General features: G+C 38.3%; 1 protein-coding gene across 1 annotated transcript in view; it reads left to right on the top strand.

Annotated features, from left to right (window-relative positions):
- The window catches only part of Malrd1 (MAM and LDL receptor class A domain containing 1), a 744,773-nt gene that overhangs the window by 199,579 nt on the left and 527,065 nt on the right, over nucleotides 1-18,129 (top strand). Inside the window, exons 15-18 of the mRNA XM_060372547.1 lie at nucleotides 1,736-1,888; nucleotides 2,265-2,370; nucleotides 2,806-3,173; nucleotides 10,525-10,937. Coding sequence (XP_060228530.1) covers nucleotides 1,736-1,888; nucleotides 2,265-2,370; nucleotides 2,806-3,173; nucleotides 10,525-10,937 — 1,040 coding nt within the window. The remainder of the gene's footprint in view (nucleotides 1-1,735; nucleotides 1,889-2,264; nucleotides 2,371-2,805; nucleotides 3,174-10,524; nucleotides 10,938-18,129) is intronic.

The raw sequence follows: 18,129 nt of genomic DNA, 5'->3' as shown, positions 1-18,129 counted from the left end.
TCCATAAGATTTCCTGCACTCTGCCCAAAGTTTAGCTAAGAGTCTCAGCATATGCTTTGATAACCTGCTGGGTAGAGTCTTTCAGAGGCCCTCTGTGGTAGGCTCCTGGCCTGGCCTACTTCCAGGCATTTTTGTCTCTCTTTTTTGTTCTTCTCCTCCTCCTTCTTCTTCTCTTGCTCCTTCTTCTTCTTTTATTGCTAAGCTTATCCAGAGAAGTAAAAGATACTTTAAGTACATTAATGTATCACCATAAAGTTTAGTCCAATAAGGAATACACTACATAATTAAAATGGAACCACTGTTAGAAAAATTTAGTAAATTTATATAAGTCTCATTAGAAAATGCAATTATTTGACATAATTTGCTGTTCACATGTTTTGCTGAAAATCAGAACAAAATGTTGTATAGCACATTGCTAGAATGTACAAAACTTATTTTACACGTGGGCTTGATGTCACACAAATCTAATCAAAGCTGAGGCAGGAGGATTGCAAATTTAAGAAAAGCCATGAATATCTGTAGTATGTAAATGTTGTTTTTATTTCTTCAGATGAGGGGATAAGAGCTGTAGCCAAACTATACAAGTGCATGGCTTGGACTGAGCATAGAGCGTTTCTCTCAACTATCCCTAGGCTTAGGCCTAGAAGCATCTAGCCTCCTTACAGTCTAAGCCAGGACCTAGAAGGCTTCAGCTTTCAGGCTCCATCTGGTACCTCCTTGTTAATCTGTGTTCTAATGAGGACTCCTCTCCTTGTCCCCACCTGAGAACATCCCTCTGGGATAGGAAGTCCCACCTTATCCTCTCCTGCCTAGCTATAGGCTGTTTTGCTCTTTATTTAACCAACCAGAAGGTGACAGAAAACAATGTTTACAATATCCCATGACAGGAGATGCTGCATAATAATGACAATGCTAAAATGGAGACTGTAATCAGATGTCTGGGTACAGAAATCAGCATTTGAATACAAGGTGCATCACAACATCACCCCAATACTTTATCCTAAACTCCCCTTCCTTCTTCATAAAGGAACACCATCTGTGTCACCTGTGGCATAGGGTTGTTGTGAAATTGTGCAAAGTGTTCAGCAGAATCTCCTATGCAGGTATTTAATAACGGTTAGCCCTAGTGTTTCATGCTTGCAACTCATGGCTTCTATTCTTCCTCACCTTTTTTTCTCTTTCTTCTCTAGAAGACTTTGTAAGAATAAACTGATTTCTAGGCATATGTCCTAGAAAAACATTCTACACAAAACAAGTGACACCCAGAACAATATTTGAAATACCAACCCCTATGAGAATCGGGAAGGAGATAAAGAAGGTGTAAAGGACATTGATCTGGGGCTTTTACAGTATCAGAGTCTAAATCAGCAACTGTTGTTCATAGTTTAATATAAAATGCTCTGCAGAAACAAATCCCCACTGATGGTGAAGAAGGGAAAATGGCATGCTTATTAGAGCAAAGCATCAAATGTTAGCAATTCCTTCACCAATGTAGCTGAGCAATGCTGCTTCTCAGAAAGAATGTTTGGAAAAAAATGAATTTGTGAAATTGAGAAGTTCTAGCCTTCTCCATCTCTACTGTGAAAAGCATGTCCTGTTTTCAGACCTGTCTTTTCTTCTGTGACTCTTTGAACCCAGAGGAGTGCAGTGAGGGCATATTCACTTGAGTGTTCCATACCCAAAGCAGGGACTCTATGGAAACCACCTGAGAAAAGACCTCTTTTCTCTTCTTCAGTTGCTGATTGCGATTTTGAAGCAAACAGCTGTGGGTGGTTTGAAGCTAGTGGTGGCGACCATTTTGACTGGACATGGAGTTCCCAAAGTGATCTTCCTGCTGATTTTGAGCAGCAAGCTCCACCTGGAGATCACACTCATGGTACAGCTCAAGGTAAGTAGAGATGCTTTACACACGTCTATGGATGAGTGAAGAATGTGTGTGTGTGTGAATATCACAGCATCGTAGGATGACATTCATAATCAATTATGCTGTCTGCAAGAATGATTTCTTTATAGGTAATATGACTGAAATTGACATACTTTTGCTTGAATCAACTGAAATTATAAATTGACAGTTGACATGATTGAAACGCAGATATAAATACAAAAGCAGATCTTACTATAAGTATTGACTTTTTATTGTTGTACAATTTTAATTTTAGTTGGACAAGAAACTTACTTGGCATTGCATTAAGAGACAGATGCGCTCTCATTGCACTGCAGAATCCAATAGGTAAACTTAATACTTTGTTTTTATACCCCCACAGGGCGTTTCATGTTCATTTTGAAGAAGAGCAGCAGCTTGTTTCAAACTGCTAAACTTCAGAGCCCAACTTTCAGCCAGACAGGGCCTGAGTGCACACTGTCACTCTGGTAACTATCATGTGATGGTAATTATCCAGTGGGATGATGCGTGCAGGCACACCCCTGCACTTGCCAGCTATTCGAGTTTTGCCCCTTGTTGCACTTTATGATTCCTGTCTTAAGTTAAAACAATTTTAACTTCAGATTACATTATCAGAGTTGGTTATTTTGTTTCTTAAGATGTAAGCAGGGCTTCCCTTCTACCATTGGATTTCAATTTAATTAGCAGTCTCCCTGTATCTTGCAGAGGTTCCACGGTTATGAGAGTCATACGATTGTATCTCAGCAGATAAATTCTGGCAAACGGGCAGCTACAAGTACTGTGAAAAAGAATTGTGTCTATTACCATAATCAATTAGTAATTGATGTGAGTGGTAGAGCCTGAAGATCAAAGATCTAGTCTCTCCTATCATGTTTTCATTTCTTATGTCGGGTTTCTTTCAGGTTTTATAACTTTGGACAGTCAGTGGGGGCAGCTGAATTGCAGCTACATCTAGAAAATTCTAAGGATGACACAGCCCTCTGGAGAGTGTTATATAACCAAGGCAATCAGTGGTCAGAGGCAACTGTCCAGTTAGGACGCCTCACTCAGCCCTTCTACCTGACACTGGAGAAAGTCAGTATGGCCGTTTATAGTGGGGTCTCTGCTATCGATGACATCCGTTTTGAAAATTGTACCCTTCCTCCTCCTGCTGAGAGCTGTGATGAGCCAGATCACTTCTGGTGTAGACAGACTAAGGCTTGCATAGGAAGGCATCAGCTCTGTGACCTAGTCGATGATTGTGGAGATCGCACAGATGAGACTGGCTGTGGTAAGTTACCGGGGGGTGATTTCTGTTTTACAAAAAGATTACTATGTTTAGCCTCATGTGATTTGGAGGTATTGGTCTTCATTGATTTACTGCTTTAGAGGCAATCAAGCCAACGACAGTTGAAAAGTTGATGAATACTGTATGGTAGATTAGTCAAATTAACTAAACCTGTCAGTCTTTTTTTATATTCCTAAAGATTGCTTTATTATTCTTTTGTTTGTATGTTATGCATGAGAATGCTTATGTGCATATGTGCATATCGTGCCATAGTGCATATATGGAGGTCAGAGCATAACGAGCTAGACGCAATTCTTTCCTTCCACCATGAGATCAAACTTAAGTTATTAGGCATAGTAGCAAGTACCTTTACTGGATTAGCCATCTCGCCAGTCCTTGCCATTCTTAAATAGGTTTACTAACTAACTCCCAGAGATACATTGATAAAAATGAACAGAGTTCCTGCCTTCATGTACTTCACAGTCTAATTGAAGAGGCAGACATTCAAGTATTAATTAATGGAATATATAATGACAGTTTTAACTGGAATTGTGGAGAAAGGTATGGTGTGGCTTTATCGAATAATAACATTGATTTTCTGCAGGCAATGATTTAGCTAAGATATGAAATGTGGCAAGTGAAACATATCTTTGAAAACCATGGAGTGTGAGACAGATAAAAACTGGAGTGCATGAAGAGAGCCCAAATCAGAGATGGGATACGAGGGAGGCCAAGGTCAAAGATCTTTGTGATCTACACTGACAGTGAGGCCTGAGCCAGGGAGAAAGTACAGAGGGAGGACCTGTGTGGGTTTTGCTGGTTTGTTTGTTTTTGTCCTTTTGTTTTGTTTAGTTTTCCAGGAGCTGATGGTTAAGGGCCAAGGCTCATAGTTGCTTTGGTAATTTCAAACTGCAAAAAGATTGTGGAATCTTGTGATGGTCTAGCCCTCAGTTTATTGAGCCTGGTTCTCACAGATCATGTGCCTGCATCTGAAAATGAACTGGACACTAACAGAATTACTTGTTCACAAAATCTGTCACAAAAATGTTAGCACCATTCTTGATCTCCTATACTTGTCTTAAGATAATTTATAAATTCCAAGCTTATGTGTTTCATAAATTAGAAAATGCATTAGAAACCAAACTGAAACCAAGGGATGGTCAGTAGCCCATAGAAAACATTCAGATACAAATTCCTAAATAAATCACTATGGAAAGCTTTGTATGTGATCTTTGATGTACATGTTATTAAAATCCAAATTACTATCTAACTCACAAAATTTATAGAACTCTTATTTGAGTGGATAGAGTTAATATTGATTTTTGACAGTGTTACTCATATGACATGCAATTTGTCAAAATCTACCCAAGTCTTTGCAAATTTAGAAAGTTTTTTTAACTCTTTAAAGTTCTCAAAATTGTTTTTCAAACATCCTGATATTAGTAGGATCAAGTGTGGTGTATTATAGTGTAAATAAATGTAATCATAGTTTCAACATATTTTTTTGCTTGTTTAATGGTGCAGAGAAATAGTAAGTAGCATGCATTGAGACATTATCTTATTCAGTATACTATGCAATACACATCCCAATATTCAAATTGCTTAGAGATGCAGTTCGCCACTGAAGTATGGAGCTACCCATGTTCTATTTTGGAATCAAGTTTGAATGTGAAATCAGTATACCAACAGTTAATGTAAAAAATTGTTGGCTTTAGTATCAGTTTTATGTCAAAAACTCAAAAATTTGACAACCTCCTTCTGCTTCACAGCCAAAGACTGACACTGGAGAGTACCTGGAATGTCCCCAGTTCACATCACAGCTGGCCTGATTAGTCACAAGTGAAGAACCATCAGATAGCAGATGAAAACCCATCTTCCTGCTGACATCTGCTCACTGGTTCCCTTCATTAGGCCTGAGCTTCTTGTTTGTGCTGTCCACACAGATGACTTGTTCTCACCCAGTTTCTTTGCTTCACCTGCACTTCTATTGATTGTTCAGGGTGCTGGATGACCTTTGGCACCAAGAGTCATCACTAAGATGAATAGTTAGAAGGCAGATGACATTTATATTTTTAAGGATTTGCACATAAATTGAGCTAAAATGTAAAACTACCTATGAATTCTAAATCTTATCTCCTCAGCCCAGTACTTTGATATATATATATATATATTTTTTTATCTCATTTTTTTCTTAAAACAAATACCTGGTGCCAACAAGATTTTCATGTCTTGAAAAATGAACATGTTTCAACATTACCCTAAAAATAGAGTATTTGATTGATGAGGTCCTAGTCAGTTCTTTGTAAGGCTGACTGAATGATGTCAGAAGTTAAAAGCCCAAGCTCCTTTTGTATACTGTGATGGGAATATATATTAGTGACTATGGAAATCAGCGTGAAGATTTGTCAACATACCCAAAAATAGAACTACCATTTGCTTTGGCTCTACCACTACTGATAGCTGAAGGAGTACAAGGTGGTATATAATGGGCATTACTGTACAGCTGGCTGTTTATTCATGAGAGGCAACTGATGGAATCAGCCTTAATACTCTTCAGTGGAACAAATGGGCATATTAAATGTTGTGTATATAGTCAATTGTATTTTGTTCAGGCACAAACAAGCACAAAAGCATGTCATATACAAGAAAATTAGAAAGCTAGAGGACTTCGTATTGAGTGAAATAAGCAAGCCCTAGAATGACAAATATGTCATCCCTTCTGTCATGTGGGAAATCTAATGGAAAATAGATGGGATCGTGAAGAGAGATGGCCCATCAGTTAAGAGTACTTATTGATCTTACATAGGACTTAGGTTCAGCTCCTAGCACCCACATGGCAGCTCACAGCTGTTTGTAACTCTAGTTCCAGTTGATTCAACATCTATAGGTTCCTGCATGCATACAGTGCACATATGTACAGTAAGGCCGACACATGCACAAACAACAAATTTAAAAAATTGATGGCATGTAATTGGGACTATTAAAAAAGAAGAAGATAATCAGGGGGACAAAAAAGCTTTTCAGTTGCAGTGGTAAGATACCATGACCAAAGCAACTTATACAAGACAGAGTTTATTGAGAGCTTGCAGAATCATAAGATGAGAGTTCATGACCATTATGGTAGGGAGCATGGGAGCAGGCAGGTAGTCTTGGCACTAGAGCTGTATCTGAAACCTTACATACTTATCTACAAGGAGGATGAGCCAGCTAACTGAAGATGTCATGTGTCATTTGAAACTTCATACCTTCAGTGACATATTTTGTCCAACAAGGCCATACGTTCTAATCCTTCCCTAAGAGTTCCATCAAATAAGGACCAAGAATTCCAATATATGAGTGAAAGGGAGCCGGTGTCCTCATTCAACCACAGATTTCCACTCTCTGATCCCCAGAGGATTGGGGCCAAACTATAATGTAAAATGACCATAATCCAACTTCAGATGTACCATACTCTTTCATAGACACAATACAATTAAAAAGTTCAAAGTCTCTTTTGAGACCCAAGGCATTCTTTTTTTTTTTTGCTTCTTTTTTTTAATCTTTCTTCCTTCCTTCCTTCCTTCCTTCCTTCCTTCCTTCCTTCCTTCCTTCCTTCTTTCTTTCTTTCTTTCTTTCTTTCTTTCTTCGTATTCTTTATTAATTTCACTTTATTCACTTTGTATCCCCCTCTGGTTCCCTCCCTCTTCCCTTCCCAATCCTTCCCTTCCTCCCCCCTCTGCACATATGCCCCTCCCCAAGTCCACCAATAGGGGAGGTCTTCTTTTCCTTCCTTCTGATCCTAGTCTATTAGGTCTCATCAGGAGTGGCTGCATTGTCTTCTTCTGTGGCCTGGTAAGGCTGCTCCCCCCTCAGGGGGAGGTGATTATAGAGCAGGCCAATCATTCTTTTAATTGTAACTAACACCTTGTAAATTCAATTACATACTTCTAACGTAGAGTGGCCTAGAATATACATTACTATTATAAAAGATAGGAATGGGGTCATAATGTGTCTATACTAGATCAAAGCAAGAATGAAACCCAGAAGGACAATCTAAATCCTTTAGTTCTATATCTGGTGTCAAAAGACCCAATGGCTCTGCAATTCCACCTTTGTTGACCGCAACACCTTTCTCTCTCAGACAAGTTCCATTCTTTATCTGCAGCTCTCTTGGGCTTAAATTCTTTGGCTACAGCACCTCTACTATCTTGAGTCTCAAGCCCAATTTAGGCTTCACTTTTACAGTTTCACTTTTCACTCCTCTGTTTAGGAACTCCCCTGCCTCATTCCTGCCTTCAGTGGCTTTTCTTGATTGTGGAAAAAAATTTCATAACCCCTTACTCCTATATTTTTCATAAATCCAGAACCACATGGCCAATGCTACCAAACTGTGCTGCCTGTTTGGGATTCAACCTGACCCTCTTTCTGAATTATATTTGCATGACATTTCCTTTGTTGCATAAACTTTCCTTTTTATGAGTTGAAAGCTTACCTGCATGGGGTCTTTTCCTGAGAGGACCCCATCCTTCATTCCCTCCCATATCTGTCCAATTAGTTTCAAATTCTTCAATTTATTTTCAGGCAGATTCTTCAGACAAGGTCAAAAATCAGACTCATTGTTTACAAAATATTAAAAGAATATCTAGCTAATTATTAATACTATGTTGCTAATATTGTTCCCCTATGAATCCTCATGAGTTTGACCTTCATATTGTCGTCTAAGCTCCTATTAGGATGGCCTGTTAATCTCTGTTTAAAATGTACTTTCCTAGTACAAAGTCTCCAAATCTTCTACATTCTTCTGAGATGCAGCATGATCGGGCCTGTCACAGCAATATCCTACTCCCTGGTACCAACTTCTGCCTTAGTTACTTTTCCATTTCTGTGATAAGACACCATGACCGAGGCAACTTATAGCACAAAGAGTTTATTGAGGACTTACATTTCAAAGCATGAGGGTTTATTACAACAATAATAGGAACAAGAGAGCAGGAAGGAAGTCATGGAACTGAAGTAATTGTTAAGAATTGAGATCTTTATTCACAAGTAGGAAGCCAAAAGAGCTCATTGGAATGGCTGAGCTTTTGAAACCTCAACACCTGCCACAATGACACACCTCCTCTCCCAAAGCCATAACTCCTAATCCTTATCAAACAGTTCCACCAATGAGGGAACCAGACATTCAAATATATGAGCCTATAGGGACCATTGTTATTCAAACTGCTACAGGATGTCAAGGAAAGGTAATAAAAGATAAGACCAAAATATGTTATATGCATGTGTGAATATGTCATAAAAAGATAAGTTATATTATATAATTAGTATGTACTAACAGTAAAACATATAATAAAATAAAAAATATCAGAGGGAAAAATCACCATTGATGATACACAGTGAAGAGTCAATGTATATTGTAACCTTAAGCAAAATTAAACATGGAGGAAGGCATGATAATTTAGCATATATAGAAAAGATAGTGTGTGATAAGTGGAAAGACGGATAAGGAAGAACTGTGAACCATTATAATTGAAGCTGAGATAAAACAGTTTAGGTTAAATCGGTATGGGAATGTACCAAGTGGTTTCACATAGATAAACAGTATTATTGCCATTGGGAGATTGTGTTTTGGGCATGAGTTTGTAGAGTCAATTGGAGCTGTGGTGGGGAGAAACGAAAAAGAATTTTTTAGAGAGAGATTTGAGGAATCCCTCATCAGAATCCTCTTGAATACTTGGAAACGTGAATTTTGTCTAATAGACCAGCATTTGTTTGGATTAATTGATTAAGGAAAAAGTTACTTTTTACTTTGTCATAAGTAACTTTTCCATAACACGCAGGTGATCCTTAAATATTTAGAATCATTGGAGAAAAACAACTCTCAGTTCTATTAGAATCATTGAGGGAGCTTATAAAAAAAATCCAGATGCAGGGAGTGGGCAGATGGCTCAAAGGGAAAGTGCTTGCTTGAAGACCTGAGGGAGTTCAAATCCCAAAACCCACACTGAAAAACCTCTGTAACCATAGCGGTGAGATTGAGAGTGGAGGAGCAGAGAACATCCTTGTGAATCAGTGAGTGCTGAAGAGTGGCTAAGACATGAGTGCTTGCTGTGCATTCATGAGAACAGGACTTTGTATTTCAGAACCTACATAGCAATCCTGATGCTGCCATGGTCCTCTCCATACCAATAACCCTAGAATGGAAAGCCAGAGAGAGGAAAATCACTGGGGCTTGCTGTCTGCCATCTAGTCTACGACGAGCCCACAGGCCCCAGAAAGACCCTACTAGAAAAGATCAAGGCAAAGAATAACAGGAGGAGACACTGATGCCTTTCTCTATCTTCTACATACATAGGAAAGATGAGTACTCTCATGTACAGATGTGAACATTAACCATTCATGTATGCAATGCACACACACAAACACACACCACAATAATTAGAGGGAGGTGGATAGAAGAGAATGGCTGGATATCTGGCATAGCATCCATCTTTGGCCTCCATTCAAGCACATGTGTCCTCATGATGCATATGTACAAACAAAACAGGAATACATACAGGTCTATGTACTATCCACAAACAAGTGCACACACCAAAGGCAAAATAAGAATCCCAATGTATTATTTTAAAACTACTTGGAGCAATTAAATCAACAATCTACTTGTGACTTCTGAGTTTTTGTGGTTTTATTTGTTTCTTTTCTAATATTTTCTGGTGGGGACTTTTAGCTAAGTTTGAAATGCACCCAGTCAAAACTGTGATACAATGAAACAACCAACGATAGTTTGTCTGAGGTTATGGTAATAGTCTACTCGTGATTTAACCTAGATTCTTGTGCATGTTAGACAACTGATCTACCTTTAAGCTATACCACCGTCTAGTGGTATGTTATCAGAAATGAATATCAATGCACATTAAAAAAATTTAGAAGATAATGGTCTAAGCATTCCATCTTCATTTCATGAAATATTATTTGGTCTATAGTAATTACTCACTCTTTTCACAACTGTGTTTTATGTCACATTTAAAAGCTACAATAGCTCACCTTTGTGTAATCCAAGAATCAATGTGTATTAATATTGTTATTATTATTATTTCAGTTTATTTACTTTACATCCCAAGGGTGCTCCCTCCCTCCTCTCTTCTCAGTCCTTCCTTCCCCTCCTTCTCCCTTTCCCTCTTTCTTTGCCCCCAGAAAAGGGGATCCCCTTACTCTGCATCAACCATCTCTAGATCATCAAGTCATGTCAGAATTGAGTATGTCCTCATCCCCTGAGGTCAGGCAAGAGAGAACTGCCAGGGAAAAGTGATCAATATGTGTTCTTAATCACTTTTATTTTTCCCTACACGACTTTAATGATATTTCATGCCATCCACAGCACCTGACCTGCAGTGTGACTTTGAAAATGGAATTTGTAACTGGAAACAAAGTATGGAGGATGACTTTAACTGGACCATATACCAGGGTTCTACTCCAACACTGAACACAGGCCCAATGAAGGACAACACATTGGGTACAGCCAAAGGACACTACCTCTACATAGAAACATCAGAGCCACAGGTCTTTCAAGACAAAGCTGTTTTACTCAGCCCCATCCTTAATGCTACTGAAACAAATGGCTGTACCTTCCGCCTATACTACCACATGTTTGGAAAGCATATTTATCGTCTGGCTGTCTACCAGAGAATTTGGAGCAATTCCAATGGACAGATGCTGTGGCAGATATTTGGGGATCAAGGCAACAGATGGATAAGAAAACACCTCAGTATTTCCAGCAGGCAGCCCTTTCAGGTAGGATAATGGGTTTCATAATATATATTTGAAATGCTTCCTAATGTCTAAGCACTGTAAAATATCACCGTAATCTTGAATTAAAAGCTGGTGGAATTGGATCAAAGTTACTTTGAAACACATTCATCATTTACAGGAGGGTGTGCTAATGCTCTTTGAGTTGCTTTGCTGCTGACTACCTTGATAATGTATTTCTATCATCTTCTCAGATGAGCGCTTGACACTGGAAACAGCTGCAGGTCCCTCCAATGTTAAGTGCTTGTTCTACTGAAATTAAAACATAAAAAGAAAGAGGAGTTTGACATGATCTGTGAATTCTGCAGACTGCAAACTCATAACTATATGCTCTTGCATACATCAGTTAACATTTTAACTTTTTAAGGGTGAGCAGCTGAAATCCACGCAGAGTGTATTCTTCATCTTCTCATTTGCATTTATTTTTCACTGGAATGTGTACCCTGCACATAGTTCTGAGCTTTAAAAGGCAGTTTATTTTAAGTGTTTCATGTACTTTGACTGCATTCACCGCTTGCACCCTGTTGTTTCTTCTCTTTCTTAGTTTGTCTTTTGTATATAAAGTCTGGAATCCACACATGTGAGAAAGCATGCAATAATTGACCTTTTTATTCTGGCTTATTTCACTTGATATAACTGACTCTAGTTGCATCAGTTTTCCTATGAATGACACAATTCATTCTTTTTAATGAATGAATTAAAGCTGTGTCATGTAGATGTCACAGTTTTTGTTCATATTCAGCTATTGAATGATACCTAAATTGATGCCAATACTTGGCTGTTGTGAATTGTACTATAGAAGACATGTATGTGCAAGCACCCATATCATACGCTGACTTAGTGCCCTTTGATTACCAGTCCTGGTGTTGTTCATTTGTTTCCTCTGACTTCTTGGTCCAAGGGTGGTATAACTGAGATGGAATAGCCATAAAGAAAACAAATAAAAAATGTGAAGATTTGGGGAAAGTAAACTCTTCTACACTGCTGGTTAGAAAGTAATTTTCTTTAGCCACTGTGGAAATCAGCATGAAGGATCCTACAGAACTATAATCTGAAACTCTACTAGAAAGAGTGCATGCTTTATTAAATAACATATCACTTCTCTCAGGAAGACCTCAAGTTTGATTCCACAAATCATTACGTTTGTTTTTATTTTTTTAATCAATTCCCTTAAGTGGTTAAATCAGAGGATCCATTTTTTGGCAGTTCTGTAAATGTAAGGAAAAAAATTTCAGGGAAGTTGTCATTTGCCCTCGGCCAAAAGAACTTGTAAGTAATAGAAACAGGATGCTGGATGGGATTTGTAATGACTGCCATTCTGCTTCTTACCATTACTTCTTCAGGCCAGAATCATGTAGAGCCTTGAGTATTGTTCTTTCTCCTGCTTTTAAAGAAAAATTATATGTATCTCTGGCTCAATATTCTTTTTTTTTCTACGTGCTAAATTTCTTTCAGTCACCAACATTGGAAGCATTATCTCCATCTAAGTTCCTAAATCACATTACCTGTTTCTTTAACACGAACATAGTTCCAGGAGATCTTTGAGAGGAGCTAACAGTCACAGGTGCACATGGAATATAACTCAATCACTAAAGAACACATGGGGATTCGTGATTTATCCAGACACGTATAAGCTGAAAGCATGAGGTATAATCTTCCAAAGATAGTGTGATATCAGCCTGTCCTGTCACAAAGCACCATGGTGCAGTTCAGTCAATGACGTTAAATAATTAATTCCCAATGTCTAGTAAGGTCATTTGTAATTCAGACCAAACTCTTCTCAGGGCCTTAAACCTTCTGTGACGTTTACTCAGTAATTGGTTTCCATGTGAAAGCAACTGCAGAGGGAATCAGCTTCACAGCCAAGAGAACATGGGACTTGCCAAAGCACCCTATTTGATGAATCTAAACATGATAGTTGAGTATTGAAACCCACTGCAGATCACATAGATCTTGACAAGCCTGTCTTCTGATAAAAGAACTTCTAAATAAAGTTATTTTTTAGAATTTTAAGTTTTAAATAAAATACACTCAAGAAATGATATCAGTATTTATTTTGCATGTTGTATGGATAGGACAAGGTAACTAAGGTGGAGTCCAATTTAATCAAGAAGATGTGTTTCTCCACTACAGAGCAGTTACTCATAATTTCTATTTTGAGAAACAACAGAAGATCAATGATTTTGTTAGCTGTAATATCATAAGGGAAATTGCCTAGCTTGCTACTCAGCAAATAACAGGCTCTCATGAAGTATTTGTTTAAAAGAAGATTTCAGAGACATTTCAGGATCATTCACTTAGCATGCATTTCAGGATTACTCACATGAAATGAATAGGATAGGCTTGGATTGAATGTGTGGGAGTCTTGTTTTGCCTATTCATGTCAGTTGGAATAAACAAAGTTCTATGGGCAGCATGGCCAGTAAAATCACTACAAATTATTCAGATGATTTATTCATATTTCTAACTGAATTCTATTATGAGTAATTGCCACATATTTGATATGAAATACCATACATATTGAACATGTCAGTCAATATCACAATCATGATAATGATCCTAAACCTCAAGTTTCAGAATTGTTCCCTGTTCTTGTATGAAACATTCTTTAGACCTATCTTAGCATTTAACAATCACCACCTGCTTCCTGTGGATCTTAAATTTTCATATAAAGGGAATCAGAGTGTTTGAAATCTTTATTCACTTGTCTCATTCAGTACAATTATTTTTAGATTTATTTATGTATTAGTATGTATCAACAATACATTTGGATAAAGCACAGTTATGCATTAACATGTTGATTGCAATATGGGCTAGTTATATATAAATCTGATTTGGGAAGTTGTGTATATGTATTTATAGAAACAATGGCTCATTTCCATAGATGAGTAACCAGAAATTTAATAGCTGATTTATCTGCATTTTAGAGACATATAATTATATATTTAGGGGATTCTTTTTTTAACTGTTATTAATTACTCTTTATTCACTTTGTATCACACACACCCCCCCGTAAGCCTCACCCTCCTTCCCTCCCAATCCCACCTTCCCTTCCCCTTCTTCACACATGCCCCTCCCCCAGTCCACTGATAGGGGAGGTCCTCTTTATGAGATTCTTATCTGGCTTAAAGTTCACCACTTTTCATTCCTATCAACAGTACACGAGTGTTTCAAATTTAAGCCAGTGACAATCACCTTATTAGTCACTTAAATTTATCTCCTTTAAAGATTAGGGAAGCATCTAATTGCATTTTTAACATGGCAATAACCATGTAGAACACATTATCGTGAGATTAGTTCCCCGGTGATTATGTGTTTGGGATCTATTTTGGAGCTTTTTGTAATATTTTGAAATTGGTTTATTATTGAGTTTTTACATATTACAGATGGAACTGTCCTATTAGACATATGGTTTACGCTACAGTTTCAATACTCTAGCACCCAGTACAGTGTGTTTAACTTAGTGTTTAACCTAGTAAATAGTTACTGTTTACTAAATGACTGTCTGACTGGATAATGAGTGTATTTGGTAAGTAGAAAGCTGAAACTATTCTTTCTACATTAGTTGAATTTTTATTACCTCAGACTCAAATGATTTAGGAATTTTAAACTGGCAAACTATTTTCTTAGATCATGGCAACAATGCATAAATTTTTATACGAGTATCTGATTTTTTTTTCAGTAACTTTGAAAGAGCTGGGGAGATGGCTAAGGGTGCAAAGCGCTTGCTGCATAAATGCGAGGGACTAAGCACAAATCCTCAGAAACTACCTAAAAGCCAGAATCAGGACTAATCTGAATATTCCCGATTCTCTTATGCTAAGATCAGAGGCAGGGACAGGAGAATTCTCAAAATCTATGGGCAGCTAATTAGACTAATGCAGTGGTAAACAAGAGCACTTGTCTCAAACAAGGTGGAAATACAGAAACACAAGGCTGTCCTCTGTCCCCTTCACATCCACCAAGGCTTGGGAATGCTCACATGTAAACACACACACACTTAACACATATGTGTACACATACAGAGACACACAGAGAGCAAAACTAAAAATTATCTTTTGATGTTTCGTTATTATTATTTTATATTAAATAATTGTGAGTTTTATGTAAAGCATATTCATTTTATTTTGACATGTTACCATTGCTTTTAGATAGACATTAAAATAATATTTTTAGTTAACCCCTAAACATTTAACAGTAGTATGCCTCTCTCTCTACTTGTGATCAAACTACTGTTTGCATATAAGTATTCTATGGAGAATAAAGATTTTGGGAGCTGGTGCAATGGCTCACTGAGTCAGGGTTTTTGTCTTCAGACCTAACTACCCAAATTTTACCCCCTAGGAACCACGTAGTAAAAGAAAAAAACAAAAGTAACTCCAGCAAGTAAGTCGACCTCTTACTGCCACATGTTGGCAGGAAGTACAGACACATATAGTAAGGAAATATTTAAATAAATAAATAACAAGTAAGGTAATCAGTTAAAAGAAAAGAAACATGGGAATTTCTAAAAGCATCCCAGACATGATATACTAAGTGATCATTTGGCTTACAGCAATCTTCCCCGTGTCTTTTTGCCATTAAAGCGAGATAAGGGATATGTATCACTTCATATAGCTCTATTTTGCAGTGCTCCATGTTGAACTAAGCTGTTGTACATGCCAGGCAGAGTTATAGTTCCAGCCCCATCTTTTTTTTTCTCTCCATTAATTGATGAATTTATTCACTTTACATCCTGATCACAGCCCTCTCCTCTCCTTCCAGTACCCCCCCCTCCCCGACTGTCTCCTTTCCTTCTCCTCAGGCCCCCTATGGGTATCAACCCTCCATGGCACATTAAGTCACTGCAGAATTAAGTGCATGCTCTCCCACTGACAAGGCAGCCCAGTTAGGGGGATCCAAAGGCAGCATCAGAGTCAGAGAGGGTCGCATTTCAGTTGCCAAGGGACCCACATGAAGACCAAACTGTGAATCTGCTACATATGTACAGGGGGCCAAAGAACAATACATGCATGCTTTTTGCTTGGTGGTTCAGTCTCTGTGAGGCCCCAACATCCCAGGTTAGTTGACTCTGTAGGTCTTCTTGTGGAGTCCTTGACCCCTCTGGCTTCCTCAATCATTACTCTTCCAAAGAACTACCTGAGTGCTATCAAATGTTTGCTGTGGGTTTCAGCATCTGTTTCCATCAGCTGCTGGGTAAAGTCTCTCAGAGGAGTTATAGTAGGCTCCTGTCTACAAGCATAGGAGAGTAACATTAATTGTGTCAGGGACTGGTTCTTGCCCAGGGGATGAGTCTCAAGTAGGGCCATCTTTGGTTGGCTTCAATCTTTGCTGCATCTTTGTCCCTGTACATTTTGTAGGCAGGACAAATTTTAGGTTGAGGGTTTTGTGGGTGGGCTGGTGTCCTATCCCTTCTCTGCAGTCTTGCCTGGCTACAGAAGGTCGCCACTTCAGGCTCCCTATCCCCGATTGGTATGAGTCTCAGCTAGGGTGATCCACATGGACTTCCTGGGGCCTCTTCTATCCCAGGTCTCCGGCAATTCCCAGAGATGGCCCCCACCTCTGATTTCCATTCTCCCACTAGGCACTCTCTCCCTAGTTCTCCCCATTCCTCTCTCCACCCCTGTTCCCCTTTAATCCCCTCTCCTATGCAGTTCCCTCTCTCCCTCCATCCACCTCCAATGCCTATTTCATTTCCCCTCCTGAGTGAGATTCAAGCGGCCTCCTATGGGCTCTCCTTGTTATTTAGCTTCGTTGAGTCTCTGGATTGTAGCATGATTATCCTATACTATAGGTCTAATATACAGTTTTAAGTGAGCATATGCTATGCATGCCTTTCTGGGTCTGTGTTACCTCACTCAGGATTGTATTTTCTAATTCCATCCATTTACCTGCAAATTTTAGTTAAAAGAAAACAAACGTGAGAAGTTTTGTATGTGTTAGTTTTCATTATTAAAAATGTCAAAATTCCCCTTTGGCAATCTGTCCCTCAGAACAGCCGGCATTAATATTTTTCTTTGGCTCCTTATTTCTCCTGTTTGTTTCATTGTTTGTTTGTATACTATCCTATTTTAGTTTATTATTCTTTTTAGAAGCATGTTTGCTTTCTAAGAATACAGAGAAGGATGGAATCAATTGGGAGGGAAGATAGAAATGATCCTCGGGGAGTTGGGCAAGGGAAAATTGTAATCAGGGGAAATTATAATTGGAAAATACTTTATGTGAAAAAGATTTATTTTCAACAAAAGAAAACTAGAGAAATATTAATATGGCTAATTATGCAAGGCATTCATCAATGTATACTGGAGATGGACCTTGTTTTTCCAATGGAAGCCTGATCATAGAATTAGAATATTCATGAACAGGGAGGTGTTATTTGGTCTCACTAATCCAGTCTACTGAAGGAAATAAAGCTATCATCTTTAAAGTTTTACAGGTATGGAGGAACAACGGATAGGCTTTAAGTCTCCTGGATTCCACCTCAGTGATCTTATGCTGTAGCATATTTTGTCCTCACTACTCATATGATTAAACAAATACATGTTAGATAGGAAAACCAAAATATTGAAGAGCTATGTAACATTATCTTGAGCAATTTGATGTGTTTACCCAATGTACAGCAACTTAAACAATAATTCTAGTAATTAGTGGAGGAAACTAAGTACTTTGTCTGATCCAATCATTATCCTGATTGTCTGAAAAACTGATTATTCATGAGCCTTGAAAAATGACTCAATTATTCCAAAAGTCTGACAGTAAGAATGAATGACTTATGCAAGTTTATGTGTATTTTCGATGTTACTTCCTTTGCAGAGTATTCTTAGATTTTTCTGAGGCATGATAAATAATGACATAAAAGCCTGAGGGAACACTGGTATTTAAATACGGTAAATTCTGAACTGTCATTCTTCATTCGGCAGGATCCTGGATCCTGGCTAAGGTCCTGGAGCTTGGCGTCTGAACAGAGAATGGGGGTTCCATTTCTCTCAGAGACAGCTAGAGTGCTTTAGGGTGAGGCCTGAGTGTGATAAGCTGGGTTGTGGAAATGGTTTCCTACAGAGTGTTTCCAGTTAGTTCTTTTAGCATGATATCACTGCGGGCAATGCAAGCTTGGGCATCCTAACGCCTATGGTGACACCAAAGTCTTACAGTTCTTGATTAAGCTGCTGTGCTAAAC

This window comes from Meriones unguiculatus, chromosome 19 (genome assembly GCF_030254825.1).
Source record: "Meriones unguiculatus strain TT.TT164.6M chromosome 19, Bangor_MerUng_6.1, whole genome shotgun sequence".
Classification (NCBI taxonomy): Eukaryota; Metazoa; Chordata; class Mammalia; order Rodentia; family Muridae; genus Meriones; species Meriones unguiculatus.
This window is presented reverse-complemented; position numbering and strand designations above follow the sequence as displayed.